Source organism: Melanostigma gelatinosum (genome assembly GCF_949748355.1).
Source record: "Melanostigma gelatinosum genome assembly, chromosome: 22".
NCBI classification, from domain to species: Eukaryota; Metazoa; Chordata; class Actinopteri; order Perciformes; family Zoarcidae; genus Melanostigma; species Melanostigma gelatinosum.
In genome coordinates this window covers 17,167,379-17,186,911 of record NC_136655.1, presented here as the reverse complement: position 1 = coordinate 17,186,911, position 19,533 = coordinate 17,167,379, and the positions used below count along the sequence as shown (strand labels likewise).

Sequence of the window (19,533 nt, the reverse complement as noted above, 5' to 3'; positions counted from 1 at the left end):
CTGTTGTTAAGCTTGCTTTCCCACTTTATAAGAATGGTGAAAATGTTTAGAATTAGTGTTGCTGTGTAATGTACATGCTTCTGAAGTTCTTAGCTGAAGATCCAGCAGCCTCCAGACGAACCAGTAAACATTAGCATCTATAAGAGCTGCTACCCTGAGCCTCCCACGCAGCACTGATCCTATTAGTTTGTTTCTGTTAAAGGAGATGCTCTGATGACTTCTGGTGACGAGTAGTTCTCTTGAATACAGACACACTTAATACACTTATTGTAAGTCTCTTTGGATAAAAGCGTCTGCTTGCTACCTAACATCCACCGTGGTCCACATCACATGTGGTCGTACTGATGACGCATCAGCTTGTGGCAGTAATTCAACATGTCTTACTCCACAGGTAGCGTTGCATTGTTGGCCTAAAGATGGACAGTTTTAAAACAATGGATCAAAATCAATGCAGCAGATACCATCTTTTTTCTTATTCCACACATTCTTCTTCTTTATTCAAATCTGGAGCATACATTACCCACAATGCAAGTGGACCAGTCAGAGATTGACTTGAGGACAGTCATCAGATGACTGTCACAGCAGGCTCTGGACAACGTGTTCACCGTGACGTGCATCCCATAACCTCACTTCTGTCCTGTCTACATCTCTGCTGAACTCATCAAATGAAGGCACAAATGCTGCGCTCAATAATATCTTCCAGATACAAATAAAGCAAACGAGAATAAAACATGTGTGCTGAATATTCATAGTTTCAAAAGTTCAATATTTTGGAAGTATTCTATGGCTGCACTAAACAGAGGACAACATTCGAGAGACGTATCTGAGTAGAACGTTGTCCTGGTGTTCTGCTTCATCAAGTCAAAGATGCAGCAGGTTCCTGTGTCTGTATTGTTGTTTCTGACAGGAGCCTAAGACATGTATGTACTAATGATCTTTATGCAAATACACATTTTATGTTTCTCAACTGCACACACCGGGCAGATGAGAACATCAACAGCTGGCTACATTATACAAGGGAAGCATCAACTATGAGTGAGCAGGTTGGAGGCTGTCAATGGATTACTGCTACTTGCTGAATCAGCTTTAATGAATTGCAGAACGATGCTTTTGCATATGTTTGCATGTAGCTATGAGATAGATTAGATGAGACAGCATCAGTGAGGTTTACTGCACTTTGCCATCAATGGTAGCATCTCTCCTTGGTTCCAGTGTGTAGTAATTGGTAATTAGTTAACTACGTTTGTCATCACACACATTAGCCCCCACAGCGCTCTAACTGTGTGTGTGAGTGGACGCTTACCCCTCTAATGCATAGAGATGTAGCGTGGACACACGAATGCATGTACCGGTACATGACAAGAAGCAAAGCAGGTTCCAGAACAGCAGGGTGCAGCTGTGACACGCTACATAAAGTTGAGCTGGTCGCAACTTTGTTTATCTCTTCAATGATGCAACGAAGCGTGGACCAATCAGATGCTTTTGTTTCTCCCTGGTTGTGTGTGTCCCCAATTAATCTACATCTTTGATGTTCTTTACACCCCTTGATGCAGAATTCTTTCAGCTGTATTTTATTTGCGTACGGTGCTATATATAGTTCGTCATTATGTTTTGCTTTATTTTCCACTAAATCTTTGATTCCCTTATTTTGTATTTGCAGATTATTTTAGGATTGGCGTCATGTCCACCAGTGGCTGCAGAGGCTCTCTCTTCTTCTTTGGAGGTATCACAATTTTGCATTCAATTTACACTAGTTGTATATTTATCATGAAAGCTATGACTATCATTATGACACAAAGTTTCCTTCTGCACACTTGTATGGCAGAAGATGAACTGTGTATTTTGCCAGCTGCAGAACTGCAATAACATAATCACAGAAACCGTCTACTTTATTGCAATGGAACGTTTTGTCAATTCTTTTATTGTTCGAGGTCTGCTGTAGCCCGTAAGAGTTTAAATTCCTGTCACACACACAGACACAAACTCATTGGCACAATGTAGACCACGTGTCAAACTCAAGGCCCGCGGGCCGAATCCGGCCCGCCACGTCATTTTATGTGGCCCGCGAATCCGCCAGCAAAACAAAAATATATATATATTTTTTTATTTTATTTTTTATTTTATTTTTTTGGAAAAATAATTAAAAGTTAGACTTGAAAATAAAAGTATCCCCATGGTCGAAATGATGACATAGCATGTTGTCTGTGTACTGACACAGATATCACAACAGGTGGACAGGAGAGGCAACTCCTGTAAATGTAATGAAAGATGTGAAAGTGAATACATGTTTGTGCTTCAAGGAGAACAACGGGTCTGTCTTCTGTGTTATGAGGCGTGTCGGTGATGAAGGATACAATTCACGTCGGCATTTTGACACCAAACACGGAGCTAAATTTAGCCTCCAAGAAAAACATCAAATTGTCCGAGAATTAATAGGCAGACTGCAATCACAGCAGAATATATTTACACAGCTACAGCCCAGTGCATGCTGAAGGTATGTGAGCAGAGCTCCGACCAGATACAGACTTTTACAAATGTCAGTTTGTGAAGAAACACCATCGCAGACCGAGTTGATGAACTAGCAGCAATCTAACAACACAGCTAGCTGAGAGACGAGCAGGTACTTGTGTTTGTAATGAACTGTTGATGAAAGCACAGACAACACGGATACATCATCTATCCGTGTTCATCAGACCTGACTCTCAGTGAGCAGCTCTTGGATGTAGCTGCATGCACAGGACGACGACAGGGAAGAACATTAGTGATGCAGAGAGGTGACACAAACAGCTTTGAACAAAGTTAATGTCAGAACTTGTGCTTGATATTTGTCTGTTATTTTCTTTCATAGTTTGATCTTTGATAGTCATGTGGGTTTCTTAACCCTCAATTAAAATGATTTATGTTATAGTAACAGAAATGTGTTTAAATATCATTTTACATTTATATAACTGCATGTACAATATGTTTACACTTGAATAAACAATAATCAAATGCAGAGAGAGTTATTTAACAATATGTTAGGGAGAAGTTAGTTATACAGTCTTACAGTTACAACCGGCCCTTTGAGGGCGAGCGTGATGCTGATGTGGCCTGAAGTGGAGATGAGTTTGAGACCCCTGCTGTAGACGATCAGATATTGATGGGATTTTATTTGGAGTTCGGTATGCTCTTATCCTGCTTCTATTTCCTTTGTATATTCTTTACAGAATGTCGAGTCAGAGAACTTTGTTTGTTGCCCTCATCTTTGATTCAGGGAGTACAGGTCCTGATGAGCAGTGCGGTGCAGCCTCTGCTGCAGTCAGTGAGTGACTCCATAGAGGCCATCATCATCACGCTACACCAAGAAGACTTTTCAGGGTGAGCAACAGTGACTGGGAATCCGTACTGGAAGCGAGACGTAAGGCAGACTTGATCTGCACCGTCCATACTGACCTCTGCCCATCCGTCAGCAGAGAGAACAGCTGCTCACTAACCGGCCTCACCAGGCCAACTGACAGCAGACATGTACTGAACCAAATTAGTCTTCATCTCAGCTCCATGGGTACACATCAACAGTGTTTGGAAGCCTTTGTATTGATTCATTGATATGGTTTGCTTGCCGTGAGGGGAATCTGCCAAGTGAAAGAGGAAAGCACACCAACAGTCTGAATCAGTCAATGTAGATAAGGTTCATAAGGTCAAAACATATGGACAGCAGGACATTTGAGTGATTTATACAGCTGTCTATGCAGATTAGGCTGAACTAAACGGGACAAAATAAACTTGTCTAAGTCTAACTTGTCTAAACAAAAATGGGGGGGGGGGGGGGGGGTCCCATTCCAATATGCGTCTCATGGAGTCAGTGCGGATTGATACATTTAATATGGAAGCGTACCTGTTCCGTGAGCCACCCAGGTGATGGAAATCCAAAATGCTTTCAGTGGGTTTCAGCGTTCAGCCTGTTTACACTGCAGGAGCTTCTCCTGTGATCCGGGGATGATTTCATGAACTCACCGGTGTTTGGACTGGAGGAGTCTCACCTAAATTGAGTTCATCGGCTGTAATTCCTGGTCTCAAAAAAGTCCCTTCTCTGGGTGTAGCACTTTCCGATGGCCCAGGAACTATGGGGTAACCAAATCTCATGTGGACAGCACTGGGTGCCACTAGGATCACAAGTAGGACAAGGAATGGTTTTGCCTAATCCTAATCTAAATTTTGAAATTGGAAATGAACAAGGCTGATAGCCCTTTCCGCTATAGCCCGACCAATACTGGAGTTAAAATAATGTGTTTTCAGCTCATGAGCCAGCTGTCGATGCTCTCAAGGTGTAAGAAATTTGAGTGTAGAACTGTGTTAAGAAGTTATAATAAAAGTGTTTGATTAATATTTAAGAATACATAATTAGTCATAATCATAAGTGTTTTGGAAATGCATAATTAAGATGAGCATAAAAGTGTTTTATGATTAGTAGCTAGATGTAGAATTTGTAAACATGAAGCTTTTGCCAAAAGTTGCAAAGTCTTATCTTTTATATAGAATGTTTATCATAGAAGGGTTAAGCCATAACAGACAGTCATTGAATGTGTTAAGAATGAAGGGACAGAGAGACTTTTAGACAGGCGATTACAGAGGGCACCTGGGTCCTGGGAGTTAGCCAATAGGAATTGAGACAGACAGAAGGAGAGGGGTTTCAAACTGGATGTGGGAGGTTTTCTTTAAGACTTTTTTCTCTTCTTGCGGTTGCTCTCAGCGGACACGCATGTTTACGGGTTGAGGAGCTAAAGATGAGTTTTTTGCACGGGGTTTTTCTTTTGTTTTATTGTTTCATATTCCATAGAAGTAGTGTACTTCACTGTATAATTGTATTAGCTTCAGTAGGATTAAATTCCTTTTAATTATAAACCAGTTTTGGTCGATTTATTATCGCAGCGTCTCTGCTGTCAACAGCAGTTGGACCATGCGCTCCGGCCTCCTCTCTGTGGGGTGAAATCCAGCCCCCCACAAAGGCTGCTCACTGCGCTCTTCCTGAGCTGATCTACTTGATCTACATCCTTGAGGGATGTATTTGGGTATAGTCTCATTGCCGATGTAGAAATGTTGGTCTGACGATGGAGAGGATTCTGGACTTGCTCTGCTTGATCTTCCTCCAAGCCAGTTTGATGTTCTCTTGAAGCTTTCTCAACAGAGGTAAAGTACACGCCATGGTCCGGTTGAGTGTTGTGAGGTCGTCCATGTAGGCCCAGGTCTTATCGCCTGTCCTCCAACCACCCACCGAGATGACCTAATGATCACCTCCATGGCCAAGGTTAAGACGAGTGGAGAGATTGTACAGCCGCCGTGACTCCCTCTTCCGGATGTTGCCATTTAGATTTGTGTAGAGCCTGAAAGGGGCTCCGTGGGCCCTGGAGCTGATGAGTCCCTGCACACAGATTTCTCCACTTCGCTCCATCTAGGCGGGTTGGTGTGTTCCCGTGGCTGGACTGGTGGAGTGGGAGGATGATCTCTGTGGCGTCGGTTGTCCGTGCAGGACATCACCCGATGTTTGTCAAGATCTGCCTTTGACACTGAGAGACTTCCACTCTTCTCTTTTGTGACGACACCCTTCACAAATTTGAAGGGATCTTTGTGGAAGTTTGCTCTTGTCGAGTCCTTCCTGCAATTCTTTACCATGTTCTCAGGTCTCCTTAGTGCCGCATGCCTGCTCCGAACTGCAACAGGTTTATGCCTGCCTTCTCCTCTGTAGCCTTCATCCATTGCTTCTTCAGCTGCCTTCTCTCTCTGACTAGGCGATCACTTTCCTTCTGCCTCCTCCAAGATATTGCAGAGGTCAGCGTTGACCTCCTCCCTCTTTGGCCTCTGGATCTTCTTTTTCACTGCAGGTCGTGATGGCTGGCTTCAGGTTGCTCTTTTGTGCCTTGATCTCCCTCTGCTTGGACAGGGTCTTTCATGTCCAGCACACTTGGCTTTCTGTCCTGCTGCTGAACCTCAGTTGACCGACTCGACTGACCTGGAACAGCACTAAAACTCGGGTATTATATCGGCATTGAATATGATAATGAAGTGAAGAAGATCGTTGCAGGATGTATGATTTAGCATGTGTTCTGTTCTCCATAGCATCCTTTTAAACAAATGCAATTTCAATATTATTAGATATTCAGTATTTCTATCCACTTATAGAGTGAACCTATTTGTGTGTGTGTGTGTGTGTGTGTGTGTGTGTGTGTGTGTGTGTGTGTGTGTGTGTGTGTGTGTGTGTGTGTGTGTGTGTGTGTGTGTGTGTGTGTGTGTGTGTGTGTGTGTGTGTGTGTGTGTGTGTGTGTGTGTGTGTGTGTGTGTGTGTGTGTTTTATCAGGGCTCTGTCCTGCCCTGATAAGCCAGATGTTCCGTGCTCACTCTACATGAAGGAGTTGCAGGGCTTCATCTCTAGAGTGATGGCTGACTACTTCAGACACTTCCAGTGTGTGGACTTCATCTATGAGAGCACAGAGTCCCTCGCTCAGAGGGCCATCGAGCTGTTCATCCGCCACACCAGCCTGCTGCGCCCGCTGGGAGAGGGTGGCAAGATGAGGCTGGCTGCTGACTTTGCACAGGTGAGGGAGCCCTGTCTGAGGCGGATGTGTTCCCAGGCTGATTCTAGTGCCCCTTGTGTACAGGAAGGTTGACGGATGATTCAAAAATACCAATGTCATTCCCCACACTGAAATGTATGCTGATGTTTGATTCCTGTCTGTGTCAGATGGAGTTGGCAGTGGCTCCTCTGTGCAGGAGAGTGTCTGATTTGGGGAAACCTTACAGGATGCTGCGCTCGTTCAGGTGTGACCACTTGTGTATCATTAAGACCAACACTCATCACAATCATTTGTCTGTGATTGAGTTGATTGATCAACATGTTTCGTAGCGATGTGGCCTTTTCAACAGGAGCCAGTTAAGCTCAGTTCAACAAAGTAAACCTCATTCTCACTATAGCAGAGAAACAGATGTTGTGTCAAAGTTCAACAAATAAGCACGGATCAGTTATGTAAACCCAGCTTTACATTCAAACTCATTGCTCACTTACTTCTGGAGCAGGGGTCACCAACCTGTCAATCACAATCAACTGGACAATCTTAGTCACTTATCAAATCTATCAATACATCAAACCGCCATTCATGTCATATTGGGTTTGAGATGTCCCCTCCCCCTTTCCTTTAAGCCTGACTGTGTCCATTACACACTATATTACATTGTGTCCATTATACACTATATTACATTGTGTCCATTACACACTATATTACATTGTGTCCATTACACCCTATATTACATTGTGTCCATTATACACTATATTACATTGTGTCCATTACACACTATATTACATTGTGTCCATTACACCCTATATTACATTGTGTCCATTATACACTATATTACATTGTGTCCATTACACACTATATTACATTGTGTCCATTACACCCTATATTACATTGTGTCCATTATACACTATATTACATTGTGTCCATTACACACTATATTACATTGTGTCCATTACACCCTATATTACATTCTTATTACATTGTGTCCATTACACACTATATTACATTGTTATTACATTGTGTCCATTATACACTATATTACATTGTGTCCATTATACCCTATATTACATTGTTATATTGTGTCCATTACACACTATATTACATTCTTATTACATTGTGTCCATTACACACTATATTACATTGTTATTACATTGTGTCCATTATACACTATATTACATTGTGTCCATTATACCCTATATTACATTGTTATTACATTGTGTACATTACACACTATATTACATTGTGTCCATTACACACTGTATTACATTGTGTCCATTATACACTATTTTACATTGTTATTACATTGTGTCCATTATACACTATATTACATTGTGTCCATTACACACTATATTACATTGTGTCCATTATACACTGTATTACATTGTGTCCATTATACACTATATTACATTGTTATTATATTGTGTCCATTACACACTATATTACATTGTTATTACATTGTGTCCATTACACACTATATTACATTGTGTCCATTATACACTATATTACATTGTGTCCATTATACACTGTATTACATTGTGTCCATTATACACTGTATTACATTGTGTCCATTATACACTGTATTACATTGTGTCCATTATACACTATATTACATTATTATATTGTGTCCATTACACACTATATTACATTGTTATTACATTGTGTCCATTATACACTGTATTACATTGTGTCCATTATACACTATTACATTGTGTCCATTATACACTATATTACATTGTTATTATATTGTGTCCATTATACACTATATTACATTGTTATTATATTGTGTCCATTACACACTATATTACATTGTGTCCATTATACACTGTATTACATTGTGTCCATTATACCCTATATTACATTGTGTCCATTATACCCTATATTACATTGTGTCCATTATACACTATATTACATTGTTGTTACATTGTGTCCATTATACCCTATATTACATTGTGTCCATTATACCCTACATTACATTGTGTCCATTATACCCTATATTACATTGTGTCCATTATACACTATATTACATTGTTATTACATTGTGTCCATTATACACTATATTACATTGTTATTATATTGTCCATTACACACTATATTACATTGTTATTACATTGTGTCCATTATACACTATATTACATTGTTATTACATTGTGTCCATTACACACTATATTACATTGTTATTACATTGTGTCCATTATACACTGTATTACATTGTGTCCATTACACACTATATTACATTGTTATTACATTGTGTCCATTACACACTATATTACATTGTGTCCATTATACACTATATTACATTGTGTCCATTATACCCTATATTACATTGTTATTACATTGTGTCCATTATACACTATATTACATTGTTATTACATTGTGTCCATTATACACTATATTACATTGTTATTACATTGTGTCCATTATACACGATATTACATTGTGTCCATTATACCCTATATTACATTGTTATTACATTGTGTCCATTACACACTATATTACATTGTGTCCATTACACACTGTATTACATTGTGTCCATTATACACTATATTACATTGTGTCCATTATACACTATATTACATTGTTATTACATTGTGTCCATTATACACTATTACATTGTGTCCATTATACACTATATTACATTGTTATTACATTGTGTCCATTACACACTATATTACATTGTGTCCATTATACACTATATTATATTGTGTCCATTACACACTATATTACATTGTTATTACATTGTGTCCATTACACACTATATTACATTGTTATTACATTGTGTCCATTACACACTATATTACATTGTTATTACATTGTGTCCATTACACACTATATTACATTCTTATTACATTGTGTCCATTACACACTATATTACACTGTTATTACATTGTGTCCATTACACACTATATTACATTGTGTCTTTTGTGTTCCAGGCCGCTGCTGTTTCAGACCAGCGAGCTGATAGCCAGCAGTCCAGCTGTGGGTGACCTGATCCCCTACAGCACTCTGCTGCACTTCTTCTTCACCAGAGCCCCGTCTGAGCTCAAGTCCCCTCACCAGGCCAGTACACACACACACACACACACACACACTCACGCACACACAGGTTTGTCTCTCTTGAGGACCATCCTTCCCTAGCCCCTAATCTCAACCTTAACCATCACAACTAAATGCACCAACCTGAATCCAGTTCTAACCTGACCTTTAGTGAAACCCAGTCTTAACCTTCCAACAGTTATTCCAATGATGGCGGGACAGAGGTCCTCACAATGCAGACGGTGCTCTGCAGTTTGTGTGACTAGACCTGCTAAACAAGCGTTCTCCCCACAGAGAGCAGAGTGGTCCATCGCCCGTTACTCCCAGTGGCAGGATGACCATCCCTCTGAGAGAGACCGGCTCACTCTCATCAGGTGACCTTCTTATCATTTGCTTATTCCTTTCATAGGTCAGTGTGCTGCTACATGACCACACATCTAAGGCTCTGTCTGTCTGTCCTGCTAGATCAGGGGTCACTAATAGGAGGACCGCAATCCGGGTTCGGACCCAGACGCCGTTGTGTCCGGGCCCTGGACCTAAAACCGATAGATATTGAGAATTCTTTTATTTTGACGGAGCACTTCTCTTTTAACCGGCGCAGCTTTTCCAGCCTTTACGGCACTTCAGTGGTCCAGGAAACACTCCGACCAATTACACGCGTTGTGAATCACATCACGTGATGCTGCTAAGCCAATCTATATGTGTATTCAGATATGTATCACAGCTTGAGTGAGATGGAAACAGACGGGAGATACCGGAAGAGAGGCCGGACAGTCAGAAGGATTACCTGAGTCAGAAGGTATTTCACATGACGTTCTCCACAGAGAGACCAGAGAGAGACCACAGAGAGACCACAGAGCGACCACAGAGCGACCACAGAGAGACTAGAGCGACCACAGAGACCACAGAGAGACTAGAGAGACCAGAGAGAGACTAGAGAGACCAGAGAGAGACCACAGAGAGAGACCAGAGACCACAGAGAGACCAGATAAACCAGAGAGAGACCACAGAGACCAGAGTCTTTAACAAGAATGAACAGACTCTTGTAGGTTCATTCTTCCCACAGTTTAACACCAGTGTGTCTCACATGTTCAGAGACGTGACGGTTAATAACAGCAGTAATGTGAAGCACCGCTATGAGACAAAGAACAACTCTTTTTAGTAAACGTACCATCTCACATCTGAATGAAGTCACAGAAAATAAACCTGGGAGCTCAATATGTTCAACAGTGATGTGACAGAGAGAATAGAGCTGAACAACAGATAAAGTCGTTGCACACTAACTCCTCTTTTTGGAAGATGAGAATAATATATCATGTTTTTTATGATTGACATCACTTCACACCTGAATGAACTGAATTTAAAGCTGCAGGACAATTCAGTGAAATTCAAGTACTTTATTTTAAGATGCATATTCTTCAAAAGCTTCCAGTTTTGTAATTTATTTTTTAATCCAGACATTATTTTACTTGAACATTTATTTATTATTACAGCATTTATTATTTTAAAAGTCATTCAGTTCAATTTGAAAACTGACAATAAATATTGTTGAGATGTTATTAAATTGAACTTTCTTTATTTGAAATGAGCATCCGTTGTTGACCACATACAGACGTTAATACAACTGTTGGCTACTTCAGCATACACATGGGACTAAAGCATAGAACACGTTACTGTGATGTTCTGGACCTTTAACTGGACCTCGCTGAACTTTAATAGAATACCTCTGTGCTGGACCCATCCCATGACTGGCTCAGAGAGCACTGCCATGATGAACGCCGTGCACTGACTCTCAGCTCGCTGCATGTGAACTGTGTGAATGATGAGCCTCTGGTGGTGAACGGTGTGAATGATGAGCCTCTGGTGGTGAACGGTGTGAATGATCAGCCTCTGGTGGTGAACGGTGTGAATGATCAGCCTCTGGTGGTGAACGGTGTGAATGATCAGCCTCTGGTGGTGAACGGTGTGAATGATCAGCCTCTGGTGGTGAACGGTGTGAATGATCAGCCTCTGGTGGTGAACTGTGTGAATGATGAGCCTCTGGTGGTGAACGGTGTGAATGATCAGCCTCTGGTGGTGAACGGTGTGAATGATCAGCATCTGGTGGTGAACGGTGTGAATGATCAGCCTCTGGTGGTGAACGGTGTGAATGATCAGCCTCTGGTGGTGAACGGTGTGAATGATCAGCCTCTGGTGGTGAACTGTGTGAATGATCAGCCTCTGGTGGTGAACGGTGTGAATGATCAGCCTCTGGTGGTGAACGGTGTGAATGATCAGCCTCTGGTGGTGAACGGTGTGAATGATCAGCCTCTGGTGGTGAACTGTGTGAATGATCAGCCTCTGGTGGTGAACGGTGTGAATGATCAGCCTCTGGTGGTGAACTGTGTGAATGATCAGCCTCTGGTGGTGAACGGTGTGAATGATGAGCCTCTGGTGGTGAACGGTGTGAATGATGAGCCTCTGGTGGTGAACGGTGTGAATGATCAGCCTCTGGTGGTGAACGGTGTGAATGATCAGCCTCTGGTGGTGAACGGTGTGAATGATCAGCCTCTGGTGGTGAACTGTGTGAATGATCAGCCTCTGGTGGTGAACGGTGTGAATGATCAGCCTCTGGTGGTGAACGGTGTGAATGATCAGCCTCTGGTGGTGAACGGTGTGAATGATCAGCCTCTGGTGGTGAACGGTGTGAATGATCAGCCTCTGGTGGTGAACTGTGTGAATGATGAGCCTCTGGTGGTGAACGGTGTGAATGATCAGCCTCTGGTGGTGAACTGTGTGAATGATCAGCCTCTGGTGGTGAACGGTGTGAATGATCAGCCTCTGGTGGTGAACTGTGTGAATGATCAGCCTCTGGTGGTGAACGGTGTGAATGATGAGCCTCTGGTGGTGAACGGTGTGAATGATCAGCCTCTGGTGGTGAACGGTGTGAATGATCAGCCTCTGGTGGTGAACTGTGTGAATGATCAGCCTCTGGTGGTGAACGGTGTGAATGATCAGCCTCTGGTGGTGAACTGTGTGAATGATCAGCCTCTGGTGGTGAACGGTGTGAATGATCAGCCTCTGGTGGTGAACTGTGTGAATGATCAGCCTCTGGTGGTGAACGGTGTGAATGATCAGCCTCTGGTGGTGAACTGTGTGAATGATCAGCCTCTGGTGGTGAACGGTGTGAATGATGAGCCTCTGGTGGTGAACGGTGTGAATGATCAGCCTCTGGTGGTGAACGGTGTGAATGATCAGCCTCTGGTGGTGAACTGTGTGAATGATCAGCCTCTGGTGGTGAACGGTGTGAATGATGAGCCTCTGGTGGTGAACGGTGTGAATGATCAGCCTCTGGTGGTGAACGGTGTGAATGATCAGCCTCTGGTGGTGAACGGTGTGAATGATCAGCCTCTGGTGGTGAACTGTGTGAATGATGAGCCTCTGGTGGTGAACGGTGTGAATGATCAGCCTCTGGTGGTGAACTGTGTGAATGATCAGCCTCTGGTGGTGAACGGTGTGAATGATCAGCCTCTGGTGGTGAACTGTGTGAATGATCAGCCTCTGGTGGTGAACGGTGTGAATGATGAGCCTCTGGTGGTGAACGGTGTGAATGATGAGCCTCTGGTGGTGAACGGTGTGAATGATCAGCCTCTGGTGGTGAACGGTGTGAATGATCAGCCTCTGGTGGTGAACTGTGTGAATGATCAGCCTCTGGTGGTGAACGGTGTGAATGATCAGCCTCTGGTGGTGAACTGTGTGAATGATCAGCCTCTGGTGGTGAACGGTGTGAATGATCAGCCTCTGGTGGTGAACGGTGTGAATGATCAGCCTCTGGTGGTGAACGGTGTGAATGATCAGCCTCTGGTGGTGAACGGTGTGAATGATCAGCCTCTGGTGGTGAACGGTGTGAATGATCAGCCTCTGGTGGTGAACGGTGTGAATGATCAGCCTCTGGTGGTGAACTGTGTGAATGATGAGCCTCTGGTGGTGAACGGTGTGAATGATCAGCCTCTGGTGGTGAACGGTGTGAATGATCAGCCTCTGGTGGTGAACGGTGTGAATGATCAGCCTCTGGTGGTGAACGGTGTGAATGATCAGCCTCTGGTGGTGAACTGTGTGTTGCTTGTTGCTGACTCACGTTTCTCGATACTGATAACTGATCAGATGTGTATCTGAACCAACATGCAGCTCAGCACAGCAGTTCATCTCACATCCAGAATGCACTCAAACTAAAGAAAACACTTCTCCGTATCAGACCAGTAGTCTCAGTGCCAGTAAGACTGTCCCTCATATGAAGACATGACATCAGTGACGATCCTAAAGCAAGACTCCGATAGCACACATTAGAACACGGCTCTTCTGGGTTCTGACATTAGAACACGGCTCTTCTGGGTTCTGACATCAGAACACGGCTCTTCTGGGTTCTGACATTAGAACACGGCTCTTCTTGGTTCTGACATTAGAACACGGCTCTTCTGGGTTCTGACATTAGAACACGGCTCTTCTGGGTTCTGACATTAGAACACGGCTCTTCTGGGTTCTGACATTAGAACACGGCTCTTCTGGGTTCTGACATCAGAACACGGCTCTTCTTGGTTCTGACATTAGAACACGGCTCTTCTGGGTTCTGACATCAGAACACGGCTCTTCTGGGTTCTGACATTAGAACACGGCTCTTCTGGGTTCTGACATTAGAACACGGCTCTTCTGGGTTCTGACATTAGAACACGGCTCTTCTGGGTTCTGACATCAGAACACGGCTCTTCTGGGTTCTGACATCAGAACACGGCTCTTCTGGGTTCTGACATTAGAACACGGCTCTTCTGGGTTCTGACATTAGAACACAGCTCTTCTGGGTTCTGACATTAGAACACGGCTCTTCTGGGTTCTGACATTAGAACACGGCTCTTCTGGGTTCTGACATTAGAACACGGCTCTTCTGGGTTCTGACATTAGAACACAGCTCTTCTGGGTTCTGACATTAGAACACGGCTCTTCTGGGTTCTGCTGCCTGACCGCGTCACAGAGACGAATCAGAGCTGCTGCAGTTCACTTCAGTTTCTCTTGTTTCTGAGTCGTCATTCCAAGTGCACAAAATGAAAGTATATGAATCCCAGTAATGCAGTGCAGAACTATACATATTCACTATACATACATGTTGAGACAAGCTACAGATGTAGAAATCCAACATCAACCGTGTCTTCTGCAGTTGTGCTCACATCACACGTCTGCGTCTCTGAACACTCAGGAACTCGTTCTGACATCCAGCATACATTGTGCCCACCTTTGGAACTCGTCACCTTTGGAAACTCACCATTGTTGATCTAAATCAAAGACGGATTTAGTTTACCACAATGGTACTTCTCCATGACATTGCAACGGTGGGACGGTGACGATATTATGGCTAACAATCAAAGTACTCGATTCAGATTCCAGATCCCCGTTGTTGAGCTCAATGGAGTAATGTCTTGATGAGCAGGTCCGTGGTAAGAATGGATGTACCGGTAATCACAGCAGGTTTAGAACATAGGATAAAGGAGTAAGGATGCACACAATGCATTATGGGGAGGAACACGATGTAAACACAACTTTTGATAATCGTCCCATTCAATGAAAACATGAAACAACTCTCTGGTCAACATGAGTACATCTGCACACACAACCTGTTCCTCTGTCCTCTGAGATGTGTGATACAATCACTCTCATGGCAGTGCATTGGAAGCTCTGCTTCAGTTCTTACTGGATGAAAACTGTTCCTAACCAACACCTGTGCTGTTTCATCTCTGTCCTCTAAGGGGCGCTCTGGAGGCCTATGTGCAGTCAGTGAGGGCTCGCCAGGGGAAGGAGTTTGCTCCCATCTATCCCATCATGCTCCAGCTGTTGCAGAGAGCCGCCAGTGGCTCGCAGGACATCCGAGTCTGAGGACGACGCAGCGTCATAGTATCTGAGCATGAAGTGTGCTGCAGGGTGTGTGGAGGCAGAGGATGCTGTGGATGTCTCTGTGCATTCATACAAAAGGCCTCCATTATTATTCATGACTCTTCCAGTTAAAACGTGATCTTTCATACTATTACAAATCTGACTCGATCAGGACACTGTTGTGGAGGGATACATGGACGTGTGTAGATTCTCGTGAACTAAACTTGGATTTGCCACATTAACTGGATTTATCTTTGAGTGACCAAAGCTGGAAATCATAAAATGTGTTTAATGAGATCTGAAGTTCACAATGAATTAGATTTAAGCTCTTTTGTTCAGCGCTGTCAATTACATTTTCTAATTCTTGGAAAGAGATGCGGTACCATGATGGATATCCACACACACAATGTCCCATATGGTCCGATGTAGCACTGGTTGTTTGCTTCTCCCTCGTCTCAGGCTGCAGCAGCATGGCGTCGTGTTAGTACAGCAGGAAGCCGCGCTGCAGCAACAGCCTCCTGCTCATGTCTTTAAAGGATGAAATCCAAGGCTTATTCCAATCGCTTTTTGATTTAGAATCAAATTCGTGACACTCCTAATCATATTACTGACACTGTTATTATCCAGTTATGTCTGTGGAAAGCTGAATGCAAAGACTCTGCTGTCCGTATGAAGGGTTGTTATCCTCACATGGATGCATACGAGTATCTCTTCCACGATATCTAAACCATTCTTCACTTCAGTGGGTTCATCTTTCTCCAGACACAGCTGTGTAGTGGACTCGTGTGTATATAATAGTTCTGTCACGCTCATCAATGACTGCTGAGAATAAACGGGGAAATGTTTGCACGACTTTTATTTGTACAGGACTTCATTAGAAGCAGAGGTATGATCTCACACAGACTTATGACATGAGCAGCTCACAGTGGACTCAGACGGGCCACTTCCATTGGTTGGGAGGAGGCTCCTCTGTCAGGGGCTCCCATGGTTTCCACTCAGACATCTTCCTGGACAGAGCCAGCTCACATTCCGCCTGCACACAGGACACACATCAGCACCGCTTTGATGAACTGATTAATGATCCCTTCAAGATAAGACATCTATACACACACGTTTCCCTGGTGACAGATATACAGAACAAGGTACAAACGGAGTGTGAAGTAGTGCAACACACACTTACTGTATGATCACCACGTCTACACTTTAACATGAAGTACAACTTGGTGAGTTTAGGCTTCATGTCTGAATGAGAACTGGCCCAACATTTTAATGTGCATCAAGAAATGAAGACATATCGACCTACCTGGAAAATAACTTCTTCAATCTGCCCACAGTTTATCTTCTTCTCCAGCTTCTCAACATCAGCCTCCTATGAAGAGACACACGATCATATGAACACACACACTCTCCAGCACCACGGGGGGTTGGCTCTTTGGCTTTCAGTGATCATGGTAACCTCTGCTGACTCATCACTGGATCAGAGTCATGACAGGACTAAATATGGACGAGACGATCCATAAATCAGAAGATAAAACACACGGTCAATTATTCATGAGCGGTTCATTTCTTCTGTGTGTTGCCAGTAGAACACGTACGTCACATATTCATAGCAGTTCATAAGACAAACAAGCAGCAACACTCACTGACACTGAATATTATTTTAAAAGACTTGATTGACCGACTACTATTATTCTCTATCTCTTTCTGCTTATTTAACATTTCCTTGCAGGTATCACCGCTTCATGTCATATCAAAGACTCAGAGCCCTCATGTGAACTAGAAGTGACGGCCTGACGTTGGTGATGAGAGCGGTCCTCTGGGTTCACAGGGCGTCTCCTCACCGCTTTGACGTGGTTGAACCGCTCGCTGACCAGCTGCTCTGTGTACTTCCTGTAGGCTGCGTCCTGCGGCATAGTCTGCAGTGACGCCAGGATCTTTGAGTACAGAATCCTCAGACGCTGAGAGAAGACCAGAGCGGATCAGTCGGTGGCACAGATTCTACTAAAGTGTTTAACAGTGAAGGCTGCTGAGCCGTGATGAAGTGTATTTGTGGTGTCAAGTGATCACGGTTTGTCACCAACACATCGAGGGTGACTAGCTGTGATGCGTTCAGCAGCCGCTCACCTCGTGGGGATTGTGGGACACGGCCAGGCCGACCAGGCCGGTCGTCTGGAGGAGAGAAAGTCACTTCAAACTTCATTGTGGATTTGCTTAGACAACGTAACTTATGGATACAGCTTTAAGAACATTTAACAAATCTTTTTTGAAGCAGCACATATAACACACTCAGCTCAAGTATTGTAAAAGCCAACAATCAATCATTTGTATAACGGAGTTGTACCCCAAACCGGACAGTTTTTAGCTAATGTTTCAATACAATTCACTTACAATGTTGATAAAAATGATCGTGTAATGTTTTCAGTTGATTTAATGGTGTTAAACTGAAGTTAAACTTCGTACCTTTCAAACGAAATATTGTTGTAATTATTACAGTTAGCTTTGCCTTTACCAGAGTCGTTAAAACGATGCTAACACCGGTGAATTAGCCGTGCACTGCTATTGGCCTAATCCGTACGGACTTCTATCCTCGTTGTAAACACTGGCTGCTGCTGGTTTTTCGGGGATATTCGCTTGTTCCAGGGTCGCAAAAATGACCATCAATGCTGTCAACACATCCGGGACCGTAGTTCTGTCCTTCACAATAAGATATCACGCTTCAACAACTCCAAATGATGCAATAAAAGCGCCTTAATTTCCGTTTGAGCTGTTTAAGCGTCGCCCGAGCGTTCTTTCTGCTTTCTCTCATCAAAGTCACTTTCCTATAGTATTTAGACATATAAACGTCCATATATATTCATGAAATTTGACACATAGATTATTTGATATGTATGAATTCATATTTTTTTACTGTCTGAGGGTCGCTTTGCAATCAATCGGAGACGCTCGCGTCGCCGCGGTTGGGGCAGTCGCAGGCACCAGTTGCCTTCGTCCCCCTAAATTCAGATTAGATTGATCGCCGAAGAAAATGACAGCGTAATGACCGGAAAGGGCGTCACGACGGAATCGTTCGAGACAGGCCAATAGCAGCTAGCGCCGACCGAGGCAGGCCATCGTTACGTTAGTTGGACAGAATTGAAGCCGTCATGTGGTGGTAGTGATGTCAACTGTTGGATCGAGAGACAGTAGAACCCATGAGATCAATGATCAGTGTTCCAGAGCTCAACGAGGCTTTACGAGTCAAGTAAGTCACACATCATTTTATACAAACTTTTGAAAGTAGATTATTCATTTTAAACGCTTAACGTTGGGTAAATAAATTAGCTCCAGATTGTATGGATGAACAGCAGTGTCTGGGCACGGTGTCGTAGTAATACTAAACTAACTGACCGCTCATTGTAATTATTCCACGTTTACAGTGTGAAGGACTTTGTAATCGTAACATAATGCTTAGCTACTGCTTTAGTCTAACTTATCCAACCCGTGGAGAGCTGTTCGGTCTGATCTGGCAGCCTGACACACTGCTAACCCAGCGTCTCGTTTTCACTGCGCGTGTGTAACTCGTTAGTGTGTAGCACGTTAGTCCACCTTCAGCCCGTGTAGTGCACCAATGCCTCAGCGTGCGCTGCTTTCTCTACTGCTTTCTATCGCCAACATGACCTCTACTCGTACCTTTTTCAGGAGCCCAGCCATTCTTCTCTGCAGTCAGGTCGACTTCCGTCCACTGGATATGACGTCAGCGATTAGTGTGCTCGGAGACAACCTACAGCAGCCCGGTGTCTTTATTGTACCTCCCATATAAAGTGATTATCCATAGCTTAATGAAAAGCGGCCCAATTATTATTTCTTAATTAACTTTTGCAGTTTCATATTGTAATATGTATTACTGACAAGATCATGTCAGCGATTTAAGGATTTATTGAAAAAGCAGCGTTTAGTTTCTAATAATAAACATTTGTGGCAGGATTCATGTTTTGTAATTTGTGCACAGCGTTCTTTGACTTCCTTATATTATAGATTATATTACCAGCATGGCTCCCTCTGCTGCCAGTCAGCGGAC

The 19,533-nt window shown here is 43.3% G+C and overlaps 2 protein-coding genes across 3 annotated transcripts in view; one reads left to right on the top strand and one right to left on the bottom strand.

The window, feature by feature from the left end:
* cog5 (component of oligomeric golgi complex 5) overlaps positions 1-16,307 on the top strand; it is a 72,571-nt gene extending 56,264 nt beyond the window's left edge. The window contains exons 16-22 of one of the 2 annotated variants that reach the window (XM_079294400.1): positions 1,661-1,723; positions 3,254-3,357; positions 6,332-6,569; positions 6,716-6,792; positions 9,476-9,602; positions 9,873-9,952; positions 15,353-16,307. In XM_079294400.1, the coding sequence (XP_079150526.1) occupies positions 1,661-1,723; positions 3,254-3,357; positions 6,332-6,569; positions 6,716-6,792; positions 9,476-9,602; positions 9,873-9,952; positions 15,353-15,479 (816 nt within the window). In that variant the 3' untranslated portion in view covers positions 15,480-16,307. The remainder of the gene's footprint in view (positions 1-1,660; positions 1,724-3,253; positions 3,358-6,331; positions 6,570-6,715; positions 6,793-9,475; positions 9,603-9,872; positions 9,953-15,352) is intronic. The other variant, XM_079294401.1, reaches the window with a different exon arrangement.
* An 8-nt stretch (positions 16,308-16,315) lies between these two features.
* Positions 16,316-19,255, bottom strand: ndufa5 (NADH:ubiquinone oxidoreductase subunit A5). Its single transcript, XM_079294399.1, has 5 exons — positions 19,146-19,255; positions 17,601-17,645; positions 17,318-17,434; positions 16,780-16,845; positions 16,316-16,509 (listed from the first exon to the last, which is right to left on the bottom strand). Exons 1-5 carry the CDS (start codon positions 19,164-19,166, stop codon positions 16,408-16,410), a joined length of 351 nt encoding a protein of 116 aa, XP_079150525.1. The 5' UTR covers positions 19,167-19,255; the 3' UTR covers positions 16,316-16,407.
* Between the last annotated feature and the right edge of the window lie 278 nt (positions 19,256-19,533).

What these genes read in the sequence shown, in the direction of transcription:
- ndufa5 (XM_079294399.1), bottom strand. Translation starts at nt 19,166, where the DNA reads ATGGCTGGGCTCCTGAAAAAG. An exon ending in TGTCCCACAATCCCCACGAG is followed by an intron (nt 17,435 to 17,600) that starts GTGAGCGGCTGC and finishes GTCTTCTCTCAG; the next exon opens with CGTCTGAGGATTCTGTACTC. An exon ending in TTGAAGAAGTTATTTTCCAG is followed by an intron (nt 16,510 to 16,779) that starts GTAGGTCGATAT and finishes TCCTGTGTGCAG; the next exon opens with GCGGAATGTGAGCTGGCTCT.